The sequence below is a fragment of the Cyanistes caeruleus genome, chromosome 20 (assembly GCF_971803275.1).
Source record: "Cyanistes caeruleus chromosome 20, bCyaCae1.hap1.1, whole genome shotgun sequence".
NCBI lineage: Eukaryota > Metazoa > Chordata > Aves > Passeriformes > Paridae > Cyanistes > Cyanistes caeruleus.
Genome location: NC_141720.1, coordinates 8,424,331 through 8,444,527, shown reverse-complemented (window position 1 = coordinate 8,444,527; position 20,197 = coordinate 8,424,331). Strand labels below are relative to the sequence as shown.

Below are 20,197 nucleotides of genomic sequence, written 5' to 3'. Positions count from 1 at the left end.
ACTGTCACTGTCCAGGGCTGTGCCAGTATCAGTGTCTTCAGTATCCTCCTTTTAACAAAACGAATCTGCAACTGCCCCCGGATAAAAGCATCAATCCACAAAAGTTTATTTTAAGGAAGTATCTAAAATAATTGTTATTTAAAACTGCATTTGGCAACAGATCAGGCCTTGTAACAAGGTTTCTTTAAAGTGGAAACTTGCCACTAGCTGAACACTTAAATAGGAGGTTGGTTTGGACATGTTTAAATACACATTTAAAATATTTTTTAAAAAAACAAACCAACTTATATATAAAAACCTGTTGTCAATTGTAGAAAACCTTCACAGTACAGGCCTTGCAGCAGCTGTTTGTGAGTGGTGGCATTTCAGACAAGGCTCACCCAGTGAGGTAGCAGAACTCTTCAGAGGTGGCACCTGAGGGCCCCCGTCCAAGCTGTGGATGTGCTTTGGGCTTTGCTTTTCAAGTGAAGCCACTTTTCAAGTAACATTTGTACCTTAAACCTTTACAAAAGAACACTTTTGTACCAGGCTGGGGTGGCACCAGCTGTCCCAGAGGTTCAGCCATGGGGCTGAACAGTTCAACCAGGAAAGTTCCTGAAAGACCAGGGATGGCAACAATTTCTGCAGCAGTAACTCCGTGTCCAGGAGAGCTCCCAGCAGCTCTCACCCAGACTCTGCTGCACAACACACAAATCTAAAGCAGGACTGACACCAGCCCCAGGAATGCTGTCACTGGGAAAGGACAGAGTGGTCTGTGAAGCCACAGCTGCCCCACTGTCCCTCAGCCTTCCAGCCTCGTGTCTCTGGGAGGTTGGAACTGGCCTGAAGCCACATCTCACCTTCATCGAGAGATCCCTTGGGAGCTGGAATGCAGCACTGCCGATCCCAACGTGCTTCCTGGGCTGCTGGGGACCTGCAAAACCCCCCAAACCACTGTGAGGAGAGCTCAGCCTTTCCATAGAGATCAGCTACTGCCAGAACAGGGGTAGGGTGTGATCACCACCTTCAGAAAGCCCTGCCCAGCCTTGGAGAGAGGCAGCACAGGGCTGTTAACAACTCCTAGCGAGAAAAGAACCATTAAAACCCCCTAAATCAGAATTCTGCTCTGCAGCAGAGCATTACCTGAGCTTTTGTTATATTCAGAGCACTGTGAAGAGATTCCAGGCTGGGGCTGCTGGGCAGGAAGAGGGAATCTGAAGCAGGGCTGCTGACCAGGTCATCCAGCACCTGGAGCTGGCACTGGAGGCTGTGCAGGCTCCCGGCCGTCTGCCGCTTGCCCTGCAGCAGCACATCCGCCTGCTTGGCCAGGCAGCGCCGCAGCTGCGCCTGCAACACATGGGGAGGGTCACACCAGGCACTGGCAACGCTCTGTAAAGTCAGCCCTAAAGGCTGGAAGGTTGAGTCTCACACCACAGGCAGTGGGTTTGGGAGTTACTTTTAAATAAGCTGTTTTGATGGCTATGTTCTAACTGAGCCTGGACTAAGGTGATTGTGGGTGGTGCTGAACTCCTCTGTCATGGTGCTGATATACCATGGGATTATATACATGAGAGAATCTTGTTGGAATACTCCAACATCCAATTAACTGCCAAATAAAATTACTCCTCTTGCTACAGCCAGGCTTTTACTGTTCCCACCCAAAGCTCCTCTCTCTGGTCATTATGGCCTGAGCTGGAGGAGGATCCCCCCTCCCCCAGGTTGTTTAGATCATGTTTTGAAGGGATGTGAGGGGCACAGATGTGGCACCTTGAGCCGGTCCTCATGCTGCTGCAGCTTCTCCCGGAGCGCCTCTCCCCGCCACTGCTCATCCTTTGGGGGAAAAAAAAGCACATTCAGCCAGAGACCAAGACAGAACCAGGAGCAGCTAATTGTCCAAAGCATTTTACCAGTAAGAAGACTCTGGAGACATTGAGCTTTTCGTCCAAGGAGAGGAGCTGTCTGTCAGCAGCAGCAAAGGAAGCAGTCTCTGAGCTATCACACTCATACTGCAGACTCCTATTTCCTTCAGATGATGCCTCCAAAGCTTCCAGCAGGTCTGGAGAAGATGAGTGTGAAGATTCAAACCCTGTCCTAATTTCATTTTCAACCTCCAGGTTAAGCAAGGTTGCTGCACTCTCCATTTCCCTTTGTCTCTCTTCCAGGTCTTGAGTCTGAGTTTTAACCTGCAGCACAGAACAGTTGGGTTACAAACACCAGTCCTGAGGGCTTTTCCTGTGTAACTGAACAAAGCTGTTCTGGACATGGAGCACTGCAGTCAGAAATCCCAAAACCTCTGACCTGCTGCAGCCCTGGTTCCAATGTTAACTCTGCCAGGAAAGCCCCTCAGATGGGAACAGGCAACTGCAGTTACCAGGAATTTTTAACCTAAACCTGCCACACTCTGACCTTGCAGGGCTTTCCTAAATGCTTTCCAATTGCCAACAGCATTCTTCTCTGTTTATAAAGAGCTTCAAAATAATTTATAAAGGGTATATTGAAGGACTAGAAGGAGTCAGACAAGGTGAATCACTTTTTAATTTGAAGTGAGTGTCTAAAGAAGAAAAAGCTGGCCCATGCTGGCACTGGCAAGTTGTTAAATACCTGCTGAGTAGCTCTGAACTTCGCTAACATTCAGCGATTTGCATAAATTACAACTCTGGGTGTATTTTCAATTGTGATACCGCAGCAGGAAGATTCAAAAGCAATACAAAATGAGCTTGTCTGAAGCCACAAACCCTCAGCCCCCCGGGATCTGGCACCCAGCTGTACCTGGCTCTGGGGGTGGCTGCATTCCCCCCTGGGTGGGGGCTGGCCCAGGTCCCCTCCGAGGTGCTCGGCTCGCGGGCAGTGGCTGTGGCAGTGGCACGGCTGCTCAGCCCTGGTGCTCTGCAGGCTGCCCCCTCCATGCCTCTGCTCCTGGGGAAGTGCAGGGAGATGCCTTTTACTGGCAGCATCCACTACAGTACATGAGCTAAGAGAACCCACAATTCCTTCAAGGCACAAACAGCAGTAACTCGGGTGTTGTGCAGCACTGGGAATGCCAGAGCTTGGTTGCCTCAAGTCTGCTCAGGAAGTTGTTGCATTACTTTGTTCCTCCAATGACAAAAATGGATGTTCCATCATTCTGTTGTTTAAAATAACCCAAATCCCCAAACTTTCTCCACTCAGCGAGGACTTACTTGCAGTTTGCTTTCAAGCTCCATCCTTTGCATTTTCTCTGTTTCTCTCAAACTCAGGATTTGTTTTTCTGCTTCTCTCCTCTCTGACACTATCTGACCTTGAAGTTGCTTTAGCTCAGACTTGGAGAGCTCGAGTTCTTTCTGAAGACACTGTATTTCTCTGTCTTTTTGTTGTAACTGTAATTCTTTTTCTGAGAGCTGATGTTCTGTAATGAACATTTAAAAAAAAATCCCGATTAGCAAAAGCTTATCTTGGCCCACTTCATACACAGCAGATATTTTCCAAACACCAAGAACCCAAGCAAGATGAACAAAAATATTTGTTGTGCCATTATCCTCAGCCCCCAGAGATAGTGGCAGTTAATTTGTGCAATGACTCTTACTGCTTTTTCTGATGGTTTCTTCAAGAGCTGCACACCGGGACTCCTCCTTTTCCAGCTTCCCAAGGTTCTCTTCTGCCAGCCTGACTTTAGCTATTGCCTGCTCCAGTTTCTTGTGTTGATCTGTTAGTTCCTTTTCCAACAGGATTTTCTGATCCTTCACTTTAGCTGCACATTCTTCCAGTTTTTTCCCTTCACGCTCTGAGTTTTGCTTGAGGCAATGAAGAACCTGCCAGAAACACCCCCCCCCTCTGAGCCTGAACCAGCAGCAACTCAGGGAGAACAAAAACCATCATTAAGAGACATTAGAGAAGTAAAAACAGCATAAATTGGAAAGACCTGCAGTCTAACAGTCCCTGCTGACTAAAAATGTTTGTCAATATTTCCTACCTCTCTCATTTTCAGAACAGCTCCCTCAGTTTTCTTTTGGGTAACACTTTGCTGAAACTCCTCACCCAACCCGAGCTAATTTGGACAAACCAGTCTGTGCTTTTGTGATTATTTGTAAACTCACACCTCAAACGTTTTTGGCCTGAATTATTTTTAATGTCAGGAGGAAGTGAGGCAAGTCAGGGGGCTCGTTACCACTTCCTGTTGGGCGAGTTCTGTTTCCTTGTCTTCAATCTTTTTCTGGAGCTGCTGCAGTTGGTTCTCCCTCTTCTTGTGCTTCTCCTGGAATTCCTTACGCTTCCTTACATACTCTCGGATCTCTTCCTTCAGGGCTGCCTGCTCTCTGAGCAGCTCCTCCTGCTGCCTGGAGCTGTTTTCCAAATCCTGCAATGGAAAACAAAAGCACCGTGGCAGGAGGAGCTGGGAAGAGGAACCAGCCTCAAAGGTTTGGTCACTGGCACCCTCAGGGCTCCTTCCACTCAAGCCCAGAATTAAGTGAATTAACACAGAAGGAGCCACCAGATAAAAAGCCAGAAGGTGCTGCTTGGTTGGTTGTTTTTAAATTATCTTCTTCCTAAGAAAATAAACCCACTCCACACTCAGCAAGAAGAAGGCAATAAAGCAATCCCTGCTCTCAGCTCTGCAGGGCTCTGAGTGGAGCTGTGCCCACATGAACAGATCAGGAGCAACAACAGATTCTCAGAGTGACCATAAGGACATGTTTCACTAACACAAACCTGTTCCACAAGGTGAAGCTGCTGCCTTGAGTCATTCAGTTCTCCTTTCAGTATTTCCAGTTCTTCTTTTTTCCCTAGGAAAGTATTTGGTGATAAGACATTTTCCATCAGCAGTTTAAAATAGCAATACACAGAAATTCTCTTTTCATGAGTAAAGAGTGAATAACACAAATACAGTTGATGAAATTTCCATCTTTTCAACATGTTAAATTCTTTCTGCCTATGGACATCTGGGCATGCTGAATGTTTAATATCATACGGTTCAGTTAAAGTGTGTCTTTTAACAGAATTTCTCCTAAAATGTATCACCACTTAAACCCAAAAATTGATCTTTTCTTTACCTTGAAGGTCTTCCTGGACAGCAACAATCTCCGAATTCAGTGATTTCTTCTGCTTGTTCAGCAGTTCCACCTCCTGCTGCAGGTTCTTAACATCCAATCCCACTTTTTCCATGTTGGACAGTGCAGTTCTGCTGCTGTCTTCAGCTGCAGTTAGGTCTCTGTAAAATGTGAATCATATTCTTGGTTAGTTGGAAATCCTTGGTGAGGCCTTAAAAAATGTCAGGAAAACCCTCTGAGCCCAAGAGGATGGCACAAGCAGTCAGAGCAAGACAAATGTCCTGTTCCAAGATGCAATGCTTTACTTTTTGTAACATTTCTCATAGCATTGCCAGGATAAATGCTGCTGATTCATCAGCTCCATTGCTGAATATTTTTTAAATCTGCTGTAGAGAGGATTAAAGCAAAAGCTCCACAGAATATAAAAAAAATGCCTGTTCTGTATCATTGGGCAACTCAGAGCTGTGTATTTTTAATTACAGCCAACGGACATCCAAACACTTCCCCATCCCTTCTGATCTCTGCAGGAAAACAGAAATTCCCTCACTTTTTGGTTTGTGACAACTTCTTCTCCAAACTCCTGGAGTCCTCCTCCAGTTTCTCCTTCTCTCTGCTCAGAGCCTCGATGTTGTTTTGCAGAGTTCTCATTTGAGAGCCCAGGTGCTCGTTCTCCTCACGGTCCTTCCTGAGGAGCTGCTCCTGCCAATCCACTTCCCCTTGCCGACACTGAAATAACCTCTGAATATTCTCCAATTTTAGCTTCTCCTAGGAAAAACAGGCATGGTGAGCACCACATTTATATGGTCCAGAAGCAGAACAAGTATTGCCATCCTTATCTGCAGCCAGAGTGATTTGAGTGAATTTCAAGGAGGAAGGTGACAATAGAATGGTTCCAAGTACCTTGGGGACCTTTTTAATGCTAGAGATCACCCAGCTGAGTTAAACTCCCTTCCAGACTCATCATTTGAAGTGAGGACACAGGATCCAGATAAAAAGACTCTGGAAGCTCCTAAAACCAGCATCCATCAGTCTGCAGCCACTGAAGCACTTCTGTGCTCCCTCTCTCTCACATACACTAAAAAATCCCATTATTTTAAAGGGCCTAAGCAGACTTAAGACTTTTCTGTGATAAACTGAAATCAGATTAGAAACTGATTGATTTAAAAGCATCAGGACTCTGTTACCCAAGGCTTAAGAGAACCACAGATCTCCCAGTTTCCGCATCATCCACAGAAGCACTTCTTACCTCTAGAACAGCCACCTGGGTCTTTTCCAGCTCATTGACCTTCTGCTCATGTTGTAGTTTCAAACCTTCCAGTTCATTCTTCTCAAGCTCCAACATTTCCAGCACATGTTTCAGTTCTAGTGAGGTGAAATAAAGAGCAATTATTGGATTAGGATGAGGAGAACTAAAGAGCTCTGTGTGTTCCTTCCCAGCCTGCACAAAATCCACTAAAGCCCGGGACATACCCATCTTATGCTTGCTGATTTGCCCAAGTATTCCTTGAAGATTTTCCTCCTCCTTTCTAATATCCTTCTTTAGGACCAAAAGCTGTGCTCTTTTCTCATTCATCTGGTCATCCAGTTCATTCCTCTCAATACTAAGCTCTCCCAGAAGTACTTTTATTTCCTGTGAGAACGTATCAGTGTTACAAGGATACATTATACATTACAAGGATTGAATTTTTTGCAATTTTAAATTAATTTCTCCCTTAAACTGAAGTTCTAAATGTTTATAATATTATTTAACAGGCTGTCACCAGTATCCTGGTTTAACAAACAAAGAATACAGAATATTTAAGTTAAGGTCTTGCTTGTTGACGATTTAGAGTAGTAATTCTGCAAAGATTTTGATCTCCAAATCTTACCACAACATTGTCATTCAAGTGAATAATGGGCCTTAAAACAAAACCAGACAAGAAGCCCTCACAAAAGAAAATAAACCACAAAATATTATAATTAGTCCTGATACTCAGTTTTGATTTCAGCAGGGAAGTACAGAATCCTCTCTGTGAAAATGGGAATGGGGACAGACCAGGGCAGCTGTGTTGTGTTTTACACACACTGATCACACTGATTTCCTCCAGCAGCTGCTCCTCAGCAAGAGGAAGTCATTCACAGGCTTATATATTTAACATAATTCAGCTCTCAAGGGACCAATTTTGTAAGAATTACTGGAACTGGGGAGCTCTTCACTGTGCAGATGGACCAAGGTTTTAGTCACATAAAACCATAAAATTCCATGTTCTATTTCTCAGTGGGTTTGGGGAGGGCACAAAAAGCAAAACTGTATTGTGGAAACCTCCTGGAATGTTTGTAGTACTTCAAGTCTTTTGCTGTAATGGTTTGAAAACTCATTTGGGAAACTTACCCTTATTTGGCGAAGTTTTTCATGTGCTTCAGTCTCTCCATCCCGAAGAGCCTCTTTGAGATCACCTTTCCTTTGGGAAATGCAGTCCTGAATGCCACGGAGCTCTTCTGTTCTTTGAGTCACCTGCTGCTCCAGGAACAAGAGCTCTTGCTGCTGAGCAGAAATCTACAGTGGAGAAGTTTAACAGAAGAATCAGTGCAAGCTTTTGTTTTTGTAGCTAAACATGAAAAAAACCCCCACATGAAAAAGTGCATCAGGGAGCCTAGGATCGTGATTATGAAAGGTCAAGTCCAACAAAATGGAGAGCCCAGGGTTAGTAGGCAAGCCTCACCTGATCTTTCAATGTTTCCAATTCAGTTTTCTTGCCCTGGACAAGGTTTTCTGCTTCTCTGATGATTTGGAGATGCTGGCCCTCGTTACCTTCTGCAAGTTGAATATCTCCTTGGAGCTTCTGAAGACTGAGAGTGAGGATAGAAACAGGAGTCAGAAGAAGTGAGAATATCTTAGGCAGTGACACACTGGACATGTTTAACTTAATACAGTTCATGGTAAATTAAAAGTACCTTTCAGTGAGCATTTCTATCTTCTGGTTTAATGACTGCAACTCAGAGTCTCTTGCAGCCACCATTTTGTTGATTTTCTTCAAAATACCTTCTTGTTCCCTCTTAAGCTGTTCCAAACCCCTCGTATCTGTCTGTAATAACCTAGAAGAGTATTTATGCCTTTTCATATTAACATTTTAACAGCTCTCCCTCCCCAAAAGCAGTGTCTTGATACTGGAAAGAACCCAGTCTTTGTCCTCACCCTGTGTGACACAAACCCACAAGAGCATCCAGGGTACCTGAGCTGCTGAGATGCTTTCACAATTTTGGTGGCTGTTTCCTGAGCCCTCTGCTCCAGCTCCTCTGCCTCCATTTCAGTGCAGGATAAACGGTGTTTGGCACGATTGTACTTCTGCAGAGTCTCTTTAGTCTACAGCAAAAATTGAAGATTGAGACAATACATTTCACCTTATGCTGCATTTGCTGTTTAAAGGTGAGCTCCTGGCTTGAATATTCTACCTCAGCCATCTCCCTCTTTCTACCATGAACAACTTTTTCTCCTCTATTGTCCAGAGCAGCATACCTTCCTCCTCTTCAACAAAGACTAAACCAAGCTCTTCTAGAACAGTTTATTGCCTATCTTACTTTCATACAAAAGCATTTTAAGAGGCTCCAGGTTACCCATGTGAAAATAAGCTGTCAGGACAGACAAAACAACACTCAAATCCTTCTGCCCTCAGGGTTTTGCCTTCACCTTGCCCCGGGTGCTCTCAAGTTCCACCTGAGCCTCTGTGAGGAGCCTGTCAGCCTCTCTGAGCTCGGCCCGACGTTTCAGGAGAGTCTTCTCTGCACATTCAATCTCCTCTGCAACATCTTCCTGCTGCTGAAGGGACTTCTCCAGCTGCAGCTCTGCAAGGAGGCTGTCAGTGTAGCCGTCAATAAAGTCCCTAAAAGGTCAGGATGAAAAACATGGAATTAAAATACAAAGATGCCAAAGATCTGGGGGCCTCTTAAAGTTCTAAAATTGTACATGAGTCAAAAAGCTGACTTTTGCTGGGAAAAGGTTTAGGTATTTTCAGATGCTTCCTTTCAGTGCATTCCATGCACTGCTCCCACCTGCGTGTGCTCTGTTTCTGAGCCGCTTGGCGCAACTCTGCCACTTCACATTCCAGCTCTTTTCTTTCCTGCTCAAGTTCTTCAACATTTCCATGCAATCTTTCCACCTCCTTTTTGTATTTATGCTCAGCTGCCTCTGAGCATTTCTCTTTGTATTTCTGAGACTTTAAATAGCACACGGTGTCTTCCAGCCTTGAGACTTCACTCTCCTGCACACAGGGAACAGAACAACACAATCAGGATCTATTTTCCAACTGAGGCCTCCTGACACCCAGGAGCAGCTCCAGATGGCAAGGACTGTAACCACATCCAGACCTTTCCTAGCACAGAGCTTTTCCTAACCCATTTGTCAGTCAGTTCCCAAGGGTTCCAGCTGCAGCTGCAGCTCTAGTTCTTACCAGATCCTGATGTTCAGGCACGTTGCAGTGGAGCACTCCAAAGGGAACGAGTGGCACCGTAAAGTTTGGAGGCAGAGGGCCACAAACCACCTGGGATCCCAGAGGAGGTGGGCCATGGATGATGGATCCAGGAGCAAGTGGAGCTCCAGTGGCTGCTGCAGGAGGAGGGCCATAAACCCCCATGCCCTGAGGTGCAGGGGCCCCATCTGGAAGGGCTGTGTAAATAACTGTGCCCGGGGGTGGGACAAAGGGAGAAGCTTCAGGGACAGGAGATCCTGCATTTCCTTCACCATCTTCTTTTGTTCTTCTGTCTTTAAAACAGACAAAACCAAACATGTTATTTTTAACAATTTTTTCAGTAGTGATAACCTTCAAATGCACATTTAAAATTCTATGCAATTTACAAAAATGTAACAAATTTTGCTTAAACGAAGTTATTCAACAGTAATAAACATTTATATTCACTCATGCCCATCAAAAAAAACTCCCTGTGAACTCTAAGCAAGCCCATCTTTAGTCTGCTCCTAAACATTCTGAGACTGACACTGACTTACCTTTGCCAGAATTTGCTCTGCACAACCTGTTTCTGACGGGTGAATAAACCAAACATCCTTGGCTGGGCAACTCCTCGCGCCCACAGGGCCTGTCCTGAGCATCCCCTCTCCTGGCTGAGGATGTGCCAGAGCACCCCAAACACACTCCAGAGTCTTTGGTGCTGTGGGAAGCAGGAGTTGAAGCCTGAAGAAAAAATACAGCACATGTTAATCCAGAAATGACAAATCATGGCAAATAAAGGAGTTGCTGTGGACATTCTAATGATTTTTCAGAACAGGCTACACATACTGTGCTGTCTCTCAGTTCTAAGCATGAGGCTGCTTTAAAAGCACTAAATATATTTTAACAATATTGCTTTTAAATTCAGACAGGTATTCTTTTGAAAGAAATGTTTGTCTGTAAGATCTCCTTTAAATACTTAACTAAATGGATTTTCAGTACTGCCCACTGAATAGTTCTCTCCCCATGTTATGTACCCTGGACTCCTATCAGCACAGTGAAGGGCATTACCAGGGAACATTTGTGTGTGTTTTATTTCAGTATTTCTCCTATATACCAGACAATACTTGTTCTTAAATTTCCCCCAAACCTACTAAATTTATAATGCACCTTCCCCCATGAAAGGGCTTTCCACAAGGAAAACAATCCATAACAGGATTTCTATTCCTGACCTGTGATGATGGTATGTAGTACCAGTATCCCCCTCTTTTCAGGGGCTCTGCTGTACTGCTGCTGTGCTCATTCTGTGAAAGCACATTTCTGAGGGCTGCAATTTCACCCTGTAAGGTCTCAATTTCATCTTTGTTACCTAGAAATTAAGCAGAGTTTTAGAGTCATCTAAGGCAAATGTTAAATAGATGCTGCATTCAACTTTTCCCTCAGTGTTACCCAGTTAAACTTGAACAATATTTTAAAAAAATAATTGCTGAGGGAAACTAAATGTTATCTATAATGACAGACATACACAGGAGGTTTGGTGGTTTAAGACTGTGGAAACAGATGTTCAGATCCAGGTAACTGCTGCTCATTTTCCTTACACAGAGCTCTGACAATGTCCTAGAGCAGTTTTAATTGAATGCTCAGCACAATCAGTATTTTCTAAACAGGTGTAGAAAGTGCAAACAAATGAACATTGACACACATCCTGTATAAACCTTTATACAAGGTTTTCTCAACACTATTCTCCAGATTCTCAGTTCAAACAGTGAGAAATGTGGAATAATAATCTTCTGTATCCCTGTCTATCTGCAAGAAGTGGAGTGAAAAGAGAAATTACCTGTCCCAGTATTATCCAACAACCATTTCAAACGGTCAATCTCTGCTTTCTGCTGTTCCACAGCTTCACTTAATTTATTAATTTCAAACTTCTGAGCGTTTGATGCAACAGTTTTCTCACCAGCTTTCTCAATTTCCTGCAGAACCTATTTGAAATAGAAGCTTAAATCACAAAAAGCTCCCACTCAATGCCACAAAACTGTTCTTCCCATCCCCTCATGTAAGAGATGTTTGAGTGAACAGGTGATGGTTTTCCTTAACACTCAGCTGCTCCAGGCAGTGAGGTTTTCAGTTTGTTCTTGGGCAGGTGTAAGGGAAGGGAAGAACACTGTGATTTGGGAAAACTTGAGGGGAAAAGGGCAGGGCAAGAAAATCTAAATATGACATTTCCAGAAACTCACTGGTATTTTATCATATAACACAGAGAAAATAACCTACTTGCTGTTCCTTCTCCTTCAGGAGTTGTTGTAGCAATTCTATTTCTGCTTCTGCTCTGGCAAGAGCCTGAGAAGCACGAGTTGCCTCAGCACAGAGCTCCTGGGCTTCCTCACGCTCCTGAAATTGAGATTTTCATTTGAGCTGAAGTTTGCAGGAACATTTCTCAGGCTTGAGATGGGTCATTGTGAAAAGCTAACCATTTAGAAGCATCAGCACCTGACTGTTCTGGAATTCTAGATAGATGTAAAATACAGTTTCTCCTTTAACTTTACAGTATTGCTACAGAGAAGGTGTTATTATGTAGCCAAAAGTGGTTCTGGGCTTGAAAAAGAGTTTCCAGCCCTTTCTTTTGTGTTTGTGTCTTACAGAAACAATGCATTATCTATTGTTTGCCTTTCAGTTAATAAGAGATTAATGAACTTCCCCCTCCCACAGCATGAACCTGTCCATACCCAAATTTCCTCACTCATCTACTGCATCTCAAACTCTGTCCAAAAAAAGAGCTCCTATGCAGCTCAGAACAATTTAGAAGAAAGCACTGAAGCTCATTTGAAGGACAACAGCACTGCTCCCACTGCAATGGCATTAACAAGCAATTAATTCATTCCCTATGCTCATTTACCTCAACTCTCTCCTGATTAATCCTGAGCAGAGTCCCCTCCAGAGCCTTGAGCTGTTTTGCAGCGATGGAGAGCTCAGTGGCTGCCAGCTTGTCTGAGGTGATCACTGCTCTCTGCAGCTCCTTCAGCTCCTTATCCAGGCTCAGCACTTGCATCTGTGTCCTGGCATCTTCAACTTTTTTCTGAAAGCAGGAAAATGGACTTTTACAATACACTTTCTTCCATCCTCCCCCCAACCCCATTTTGTACTGCTTGGAAAAAATATCTAAAGTGAGGACAAGCAGTAAAATTTAAGGAAAAAAAAGATGTTATATTTAACATTTGTGTTCCTACGTGTGTTGTTTTATCTTAGAAAGCAAAAATTCACAAGTTTTTGTTTCTTCTTTCCTAAGCAAACAAACAGTGCACAGACCTTCCCTCACCCATTCTTACCCTTTTCTCTAAATTCTTCAGCTGAGAAAGAATAGCCTCTTTTTCTTCATCTGCTTCCTGGAGCTGCTGATCAGCCAGGCCCTGAACCTCTTCCATGCTCTTTATTTTTACATGTAAACTTTGAATTTCATTCTCTAACTGATGGACCTTGTTCTTATTTTGCCTGTTTTCAGCTTTAACCTGTAAGTAAAATACATTAAAATAAGTAGCCAGAAATGTTTTTCCAATCAAAAGGCTGTTTTAATTATTTAATTAAATTTCTGGGAAATCCAGTTACCAGCATACTTTGCATCAAAACAGAAAGGAAAGGTAACAAATGTGCCACTGGAACTGTAATATTTTAAGAGTGCCTCAGTTATTTTATTAGAGATATGCATAAAGATCTTTCAAGAAGGTTCAGAACTGTATTTTTCTGTCGTCATTGAAGTCTTTGTTGCCTCTGAGACAGATAATTGACCAAATTCCAACTCACCAAATAATCAGGTAAAAATCAGGAAGACTATTAATGAAAAATCAAATCAGACTCCACTGTTACACAAAGGACAGAGCACAGCAAAGCTTCAAGTGAAACTTGATCCTTCAGCTGTAGGTTACATTTTTTAGACTAAGCTGCAATTGTCTTACTCCTGCTTTTGTTGTTTGATACGTGCCTGTCTGTATTTCTCCTGTATTTTTTCCATTTTTTCCTGCTGGGATACCATTTCTTCCTGCAGCTGTCTCTGTCCATCCCATGCTTTCTCTTTTTCCTTCTGTGCATCAGCAAGGATGTCATTGAATTCTTTCTGGAGACTTGCAAGGTTTTTTCCTAAAGTATCAGCTGAATTTAGACACCTGAAAGAGAAACAATCCAGGTTCCAAGACAGCAAACAGTGATTTTAAGTTGTGATACCGGATACTGAAATCATGAATGACAAATAGTGCAAGTTTGAGACATGCTGTAATTCATTCAGGTTAGGTTAGAAAAACCCTCTGAGTTCATCAAAACCAACCATTCCCCCAGGACTGCCAAGGCCACCACCAACCCATCTCCCCAAGTGCCACATCTAAATATTTTTTAAATCCCTGCAGTGCTGGTGACTCCACCACTGTCTTAGGCAGCCTGTTCCAATGCCTGGCAAGACTTTCAGTGATGAAAAGTTCCCAGATATCCAACCTGAACCTTCCCTGGCACAATGTGGGGCCAATTCCTTTTGTCCTGCCCCTTCCACATGCTCATATCTCACACTGTACTTTTATTTTACTCACTTCATCTCTCCAGTTCCTGTCTGAAGCTTTTGCCTGAGTTCATTTATACAAGCCATGACATCCTCAGGGTGAATTAAGTTACCAACTGCATGGTTTAGCTGATTCTGGAGATCTTTAAGCTGTTGTTTTAGGGAATTATTGTCACCCTAAAAATAGATCAAAAAAAATCCACATAAATCTAAGCAAACAAATCCACAAGTGATAGAAGCTAGATTTTTTAAATACAACAAATACTTCACCTGCAATTGTTTGAACTGTAAAAGCAACTTGTAATTTTGTTGTTCCTTCTCTTCTGCCAGTTGTGCTTTGGTCTGAGCATTCTCTAACAGTTGTCTTTCCTTTTCAAGTTCATCCTGCAGGGCTGACAGTTCCATCTAGAAAACCACAAAACCTCCAGATTAATATCCCCACTCCCAACCCCAACCTGTCACCCAAACACATGACAGATACATTTCTTAAAACAGTAACAATATGACAGCACCTAAAGAAGATCCAACAAAACAACCCCAAGCAAACCATCTGGACCTTGCTTCAAAGCAAAGTTCTAAACCCCAGCAAGCTGATTTAACATTGGAGATGAGGAGTCCTGGGGTAGCTAACACCTCTGGCAGCACTAAAGCTCTGTTCTTACCTGGCTAAGTTGTTTCAGTCTTTCAAATTCTTCTTTTTGCTGCTTGGCTTCAGCATCTCTCTCTCTTAACTGAGCTTCCAGCTCAGCCTTGTAGGTGCTGACCTTCCCCTGAGCACCTTGAAGGGACTCATTTATGTCTCTCTGCTCCTGGAGTGAACTCTCCAGCATTGCAATTTCCTGGAATTTAATACCCATTTTAGAAGGATGTACATGGGAGAGACAGAATTTAAGAGTACATTGCCTCCCTTCCCTTTAACTCAGGAACTCCATTAAAACTCGAAGGTGAATGACACTTCTACTTGCAAGGTCAGGTCAGTGGTGCCACTGACTGTCCAAAATCCACACTCAGGTTAGAAAGGTGGAGCTGGAAGTGAAACAGAATTGTCCCAGGAGTTCAGGTCTACACATCAGGATGACCAGGCAGCTCAGTGCCATTGGCTGACAGGACAGATCCAAGCTGCTGACACACACCCCTGGCCAACATCAGAGGTTTCCCTGATGCCATTCCCCACAGTGTCACCTGCAAATCCACTTGCAGTGATGTCTGCAAGGTGAAACCTGCATTTCTGAGCCATCTCCCACAAAGCATAGATTTACTGGATGTCTCTTGCAAATGGTTTTAAAGGCCAGATTCTATTCTTGAGGGTTGTGTGCACATTTCATCATATTGCTATATCAGAAATTATTTTGTCCAAGGAACTGTGCTTCCTTAGTCCCAATCTGACCACCAGCTTATTTTTTTAAGTTTATTCTTAGATATCTGAACTTGGGAAAAGAGGTATTAAGCCTTACTTTTCTCATATTTTCTGCATCCATGGCAACCACTTCCAGGTTGTTTTTTTCCTCCTCCAGACCTGTCAATCTTCCCAGCAAAGATTCTTTTTCCTTCTTCAACTTCTTACATTCCTCATTGGCCTGTTTTGCCTGATGCTTCACACTTTGCAGGTATTCCTGTAAGCCAGTGATAATACTTTCCAGATCCCTTTTGAGTGCTTCATTTGTTGCTATTTGACCTGAAGGAATACAAAATTAATTTGAAGTAGTTAAGAAGCCACATTTATTTACCAAACAAACCAAAGTGCCTGCCTTCATCATTTCAAATGCTTGACATTGGAGTAAATAAAAACAAGTACCTAGAACTCAACCAGAAAATGTTGTTTTTAAGGTTAGGACTCCCAATATTACTGTGCTAACCTGGCCACTGGAACAGATAAAAGAAATTTCAGTTCTTTATGCATTCCTGCCCCCCTTTCCCAACTAGGTACAAGTGAGGTAAACACACACAGTTTCCTTTTACATCAGTTAAGACAGTTTTTTAACACTTTTGTGCCCATTCTGTATTTCATTTGAGCAAAGATAAACAAAACAATCCTCAATATATTTGTCATGTTACCCTAAGCACAAGAAATATTTTAAGACAAAAATTAAAATTTACCATCAGTGAGCTGCTGCTCCAAATCTTTGATTTCCTCAGTTTCCTTTGCAATCCTGGAGAGCATCTCATCCAGGCGAGTCTCCAGCTGCTGGCAGTGTTTGCTCATTATATCAAGGTGCTGTTCTTTACTTGCTTTTTGAGCTTTCATGTGAGCCTGTCAAGTAACAAACACAAAGGTAAAACAGGGCATCAACACAGATTTCAAAAATCAGATTGGGATTTTGTCTCAATTCTGCAGTGTCTCATTATCAGCAAGAAAAGCCACAAGCTCAGCACACACTGTGGTGCTTTGGGATTTGTTACTTGTTGCTATTTTCCCTCAGCCCCGCCCCACAAAGGACCCCAGATAAGCAGCAATCTGTGACTACCAGCATTGTCTGCAGGCTCCCCCCTGCCCAGGCTGAATAATGCCTGCGTTTAGAAATTAGTACTCATGGCTACTATCTTTCTTCCTGCCTTTACATTTTGTTCTACCACTTCCTCTCTCAGTCAAGAACAAACATGATTTCTCCCAGAACCTTTAATCCTGTCATCCTGCATTGCACTCACAGCAGATGATGCTTTAGAACATGTCAGGTCAGCATTTGAAGGAAGGTACTCTGAGCTAACAGCAAGTCGGGCCAGCTTTACAGTTACTAAGTAAATATTCCTAAGTAAATCTTATTTTATTAAAATATTTCTAGGAGATACACCACACAGCTCACACAGACTTTGGCAAGGACTTCATGCATTTAGTATGAATTAACTGATTGTTTCAGCTGTTTACAAAAACTTGGTTATCAACAGAATAAAGTGTTATTTCTTACCAGTGTGATATTGCTCAGAAACAAGCCAAACGCCAGAAATTTGGGAAAATACAGAATTATACTGTCATGATTAACTGCATGTTTTCATTACTACTCAAAAAAATAAATCGAGCTAGCAGTAGAAAATTTAAACATGAGTTCTCAGAAAAAAAAAAAGCGCACTTACAAAGTTGCTTCCACAGCAAAAGTAAATGGGTAAAACCAAAGCTTTTTGTATTTTTACTGGATTAAACCGGAAGTTAACTTAAACATCCATATCAGCACAGTTCAACTTGTCACCTTGCTAAACACAAACCGCCCTGCAGGTTTCGAAAGGGAGATTTCAACAAGTAAAACCCGAGCCGCTGTCACTGAGCCATCTTGCTGCAGCTGCTGAATGGCACCAAAAATGCAGTTTTAAAAAGAAACAAAAAACCGCAAGATCCCGACCACTTACAGCTTTGCCTTTGTCTTTTCTTCCTGAGACAGCACTTGCAGAACGCCCCACCCCTGAGCGGGAATTCATTTGAATAAAGCACCGGGAGCTTCAGCACGGGCAGGGATTGAGCGGAGTCTCCGTGGGGTCCGGGCCGGGGGCGGGATCTGCCGCCCTGGCTCCGCTGCCGGTCCCGTTCCCGTTCCCAGCTCGTTCCCGTTCCCAGCCCCGTTCCCGTTCCCAGCCGTTGGCCCGCAGAGCGCTTCCTGTGTTGTGATTCGAAGCGAGGGGCGGCCGCGGGAAGGGCCGGGCCCGCTCGCTCCTGCCCCGGGCCCGCTCCTGCCCCGGGCCCGGCCATTCCCCCGGGAGCCTTCCCGGAACGCCCACGGCCCTTCTGCCACCCAACCGAGGAAATTAAGTTTAAAAATACAAAAGGAGCTTTTAAAACAAGTGTCTCTGCTGAAAACGGAGCAAAGCATAAAAATACTTTCACTTCTCATTTAAGAGCATCCAGCGGGCCCGAAAAACTTCCATTTAGAGATATAAGCTTTTAAAGAACACGATTAAAGATAATTCAGTTTCATTCTAGCTTAATTTCAATAAGCGTTTGCTGTCCCTGAACACTGTTAATAACTCAGAAAAAGCCCTGCATCCCTGATGATCACAAAGTTAGGTGGAAGCTCGAGCTCTCCCTGGCACCCCAACCCTGGGGGATGTGACCTGTGAGGCTTTGCTGATTCTCTCGGGACTGACAGGACTGGGCTGACAGCAGAGAAAGGCCATCAGTCCCCACCAAACAGGTGGGATAAGCACTACCAGACACAGATGTTTAAAAACCTTTAAGGCCAGACTGCACAAAAAGATGCTTGAAGGATTTCTTACACAGAAATTGTCTGTAAGGCTCTGCCCAGCGTGTTTGGATTTAATTTTAGTGGATAAGATTGAATTCTTAACATGCTCTACAGGAGCTGCTGGAAAAATGAGTTGTTCAAGTGTTTTACCAAAGCTGGTTGGTGTGCTGAGATTTTTTAACTGTAAAGATTTTTTAACTTTCAAATTAAAAGTTAATGACTTTGATAAACAGCAAAAGAATACATAACTTGTGAAACAGGCACAAGTGAATGGTCACCTGTTAAAGCAGCCTTTAGTCCACTGCACAGTATACAAAAACTCCAGATTCTAGTTTTACTTACATGCCTTGGATCCTCAGGATTTACAGAACCAAGAGAAGTCTGCAAATTTTCAAGCTCTTTCTGATTTTTCTCTATTTCTCTTTTCTGTTTCTCTATTTGTTTTTCCAGTTCTATGGTTTCCTTGCGTAGCTCCTGCAGGATTTTTAACTTTCCACTCAGCTGCTGTTCAATTGCTTCCTTGCTGGCCTGGGAGATCTGGAGACAGCATCAGGAGGTTGAGTGGTTGGAAATACACAGATCAAGAATATATTTTACATTTAAATAAAGAAGATCCTGGTCACTGATTTTCAGGCAAGTTTCAAAATTAAAAATAGCAATAATTGATGACAGTTGAAGAAGTGGAAGATGCTGTTTTAGTTTATTGCTGATAAATTAATTCTTGCTGCCAATTCTGTAGCTACATTGCTTAGTTGCACAACTCAACCTATACAGCAGGTTCTTCCAGGCTTCTGGGGAAAGTCAGCAATAAATCAGAAGCAGCACATGGAACAGATGCCATTAACTGCATTACAGCTCTAACAGCTGATTTATGAACAATAAATCAATCTGGAAGATTTTCCTGATGCTTGACACATGGATGGATGTCTGTACAGTGGCCTCTTTATAAGAACGGGGAGAAAAAGTTGTATTTTCTTACATCAACACTGCTCCAAACACCTTCCCTTGCTCTTTCTGGAAAAACTCACTTTTTTCTGAGCCAGAGCATCCTCCAGTTGTTGCAGCTCCTCTGTTACTTTCAGCACTTGTTGCTCTGCAGTTCCAATTTCACTTTGCAGTTCTTCTAATCTTCTTTGTGCTGCAGACAAAAGAAACCCAACACAAAACCCACAATCCCACAAAATGCATTATAATATTGTGTATAACACTGATACACAGCAGTGTATGAGCACATTAATCAGCACACCATTACAAAGTGATAATCACAGCTAATACATTCTGGTTTCTCAGAAAGTATGTCCAAAGTTTGTTTAACAAGTATTACACAGTTAAATTCATGCATCAAATATGAAACATCCCTAGAACCGTATTTTTAATAACATGTAATGCTCTCATCCTAAGTAATGTTCTCATCCTGAGTTATCTTAAAATAACAGCAGTAAGAAATTGTAGCAGTTTTGACACAAAAAAGGCACCAAGTCCAGTGTTTAACAATCACAGCACTTCCAGCCTTTGACACACTGTTTCTATTCTTCTGTCAAGCGTAACTACTGGACTAAACCACACTGATCTACAAGTTTTTATCTTTATGGATAAAAAATAAGGTTTTACCTGAATTAATCTTTTCTTCCTTATCATGCAGTATTTTATCTAGACTTTGGAGATGTGATTCCAGCTGGGGTTTCCTACAGGAGTCATCTTTCTCCTGTTGCATTTTCCCAACCTGCAGCTGCTGAGCTTTGTCAGCAATGTATCCTTCCCTTATAAACATATTTCTTTTGTACCTGGCCTTGCCAATGTAGGGACTTTCACCAGGTACATTATCAAGCTCAACCTCCTGAAATGTAAGAAGCAGAGTCTTTATCTCAGAACTATAGCTGCAGTCAACTCCTAACACACATTTAGTTTTCTTATCCAGCATAAAAAGAAAAAACAACTTGAAATGACAAGAATTTTACTTATTATAGAATTAGAATTTTGCTTATTATAAAATTAGATTTTTACAGGTTATACTTAATGATTTTGGCCTTAAACATTGTTATTTTATAATGGAACTAAAACCAA

The 20,197-nt window shown here is 42.8% G+C and overlaps 1 protein-coding gene across 9 annotated transcripts in view; it reads right to left on the bottom strand.

The window, feature by feature from the left end:
• CNTRL (centriolin) overlaps positions 1–20,197 on the bottom strand; it is a 37,509-nt gene that overhangs the window by 10,024 nt on the left and 7,288 nt on the right. For 5 of the 9 annotated variants that reach the window (XM_023938341.2, XM_023938346.2, XM_023938345.2 and 2 more), the window contains exons 9-43: positions 19,745–19,970; positions 19,162–19,271; positions 18,476–18,670; positions 16,062–16,215; positions 15,419–15,639; positions 14,627–14,803; positions 14,235–14,369; positions 13,996–14,141; positions 13,401–13,581; positions 12,751–12,930; positions 12,321–12,500; positions 11,699–11,815; positions 11,262–11,406; positions 10,657–10,793; positions 9,985–10,168; positions 9,431–9,741; positions 9,033–9,241; positions 8,671–8,863; positions 8,216–8,346; positions 7,938–8,078; positions 7,706–7,832; positions 7,375–7,539; positions 6,474–6,633; positions 6,250–6,365; positions 5,551–5,768; positions 5,007–5,164; positions 4,666–4,739; positions 4,124–4,312; positions 3,542–3,767; positions 3,159–3,364; positions 2,749–2,895; positions 1,887–2,162; positions 1,747–1,809; positions 1,123–1,326; positions 83–913 (exon numbers count right to left, since the gene is read on the bottom strand). In XM_023938341.2, the coding sequence (XP_023794109.2) occupies positions 842–913; positions 1,123–1,326; positions 1,747–1,809; positions 1,887–2,162; positions 2,749–2,895; positions 3,159–3,364; positions 3,542–3,767; positions 4,124–4,312; positions 4,666–4,739; positions 5,007–5,164; positions 5,551–5,768; positions 6,250–6,365; positions 6,474–6,633; positions 7,375–7,539; positions 7,706–7,832; positions 7,938–8,078; positions 8,216–8,346; positions 8,671–8,863; positions 9,033–9,241; positions 9,431–9,741; positions 9,985–10,168; positions 10,657–10,793; positions 11,262–11,406; positions 11,699–11,815; positions 12,321–12,500; positions 12,751–12,930; positions 13,401–13,581; positions 13,996–14,141; positions 14,235–14,369; positions 14,627–14,803; positions 15,419–15,639; positions 16,062–16,215; positions 18,476–18,670; positions 19,162–19,271; positions 19,745–19,970 (5,874 nt within the window). In that variant the 3' untranslated portion in view covers positions 83–841. Of the gene's footprint in view, positions 1–82; positions 914–1,122; positions 1,327–1,746; positions 1,810–1,886; positions 2,163–2,748; positions 2,896–3,158; positions 3,365–3,541; positions 3,768–4,123; positions 4,313–4,665; positions 4,740–5,006; positions 5,165–5,550; positions 5,769–6,249; positions 6,366–6,473; positions 6,634–7,374; positions 7,540–7,705; positions 7,833–7,937; positions 8,079–8,215; positions 8,347–8,670; positions 8,864–9,032; positions 9,242–9,430; positions 9,742–9,984; positions 10,169–10,656; positions 10,794–11,261; positions 11,407–11,698; positions 11,816–12,320; positions 12,501–12,750; positions 12,931–13,400; positions 13,582–13,995; positions 14,142–14,234; positions 14,370–14,626; positions 14,804–15,418; positions 15,640–16,061; positions 16,216–17,303; positions 17,559–18,475; positions 18,671–19,161; positions 19,272–19,744; positions 19,971–20,197 lie in introns of those variants that run through there. The other 4 variants (XM_023938342.2, XM_023938343.2, XM_086858330.1 and 1 more) reach the window with 3 other exon arrangements.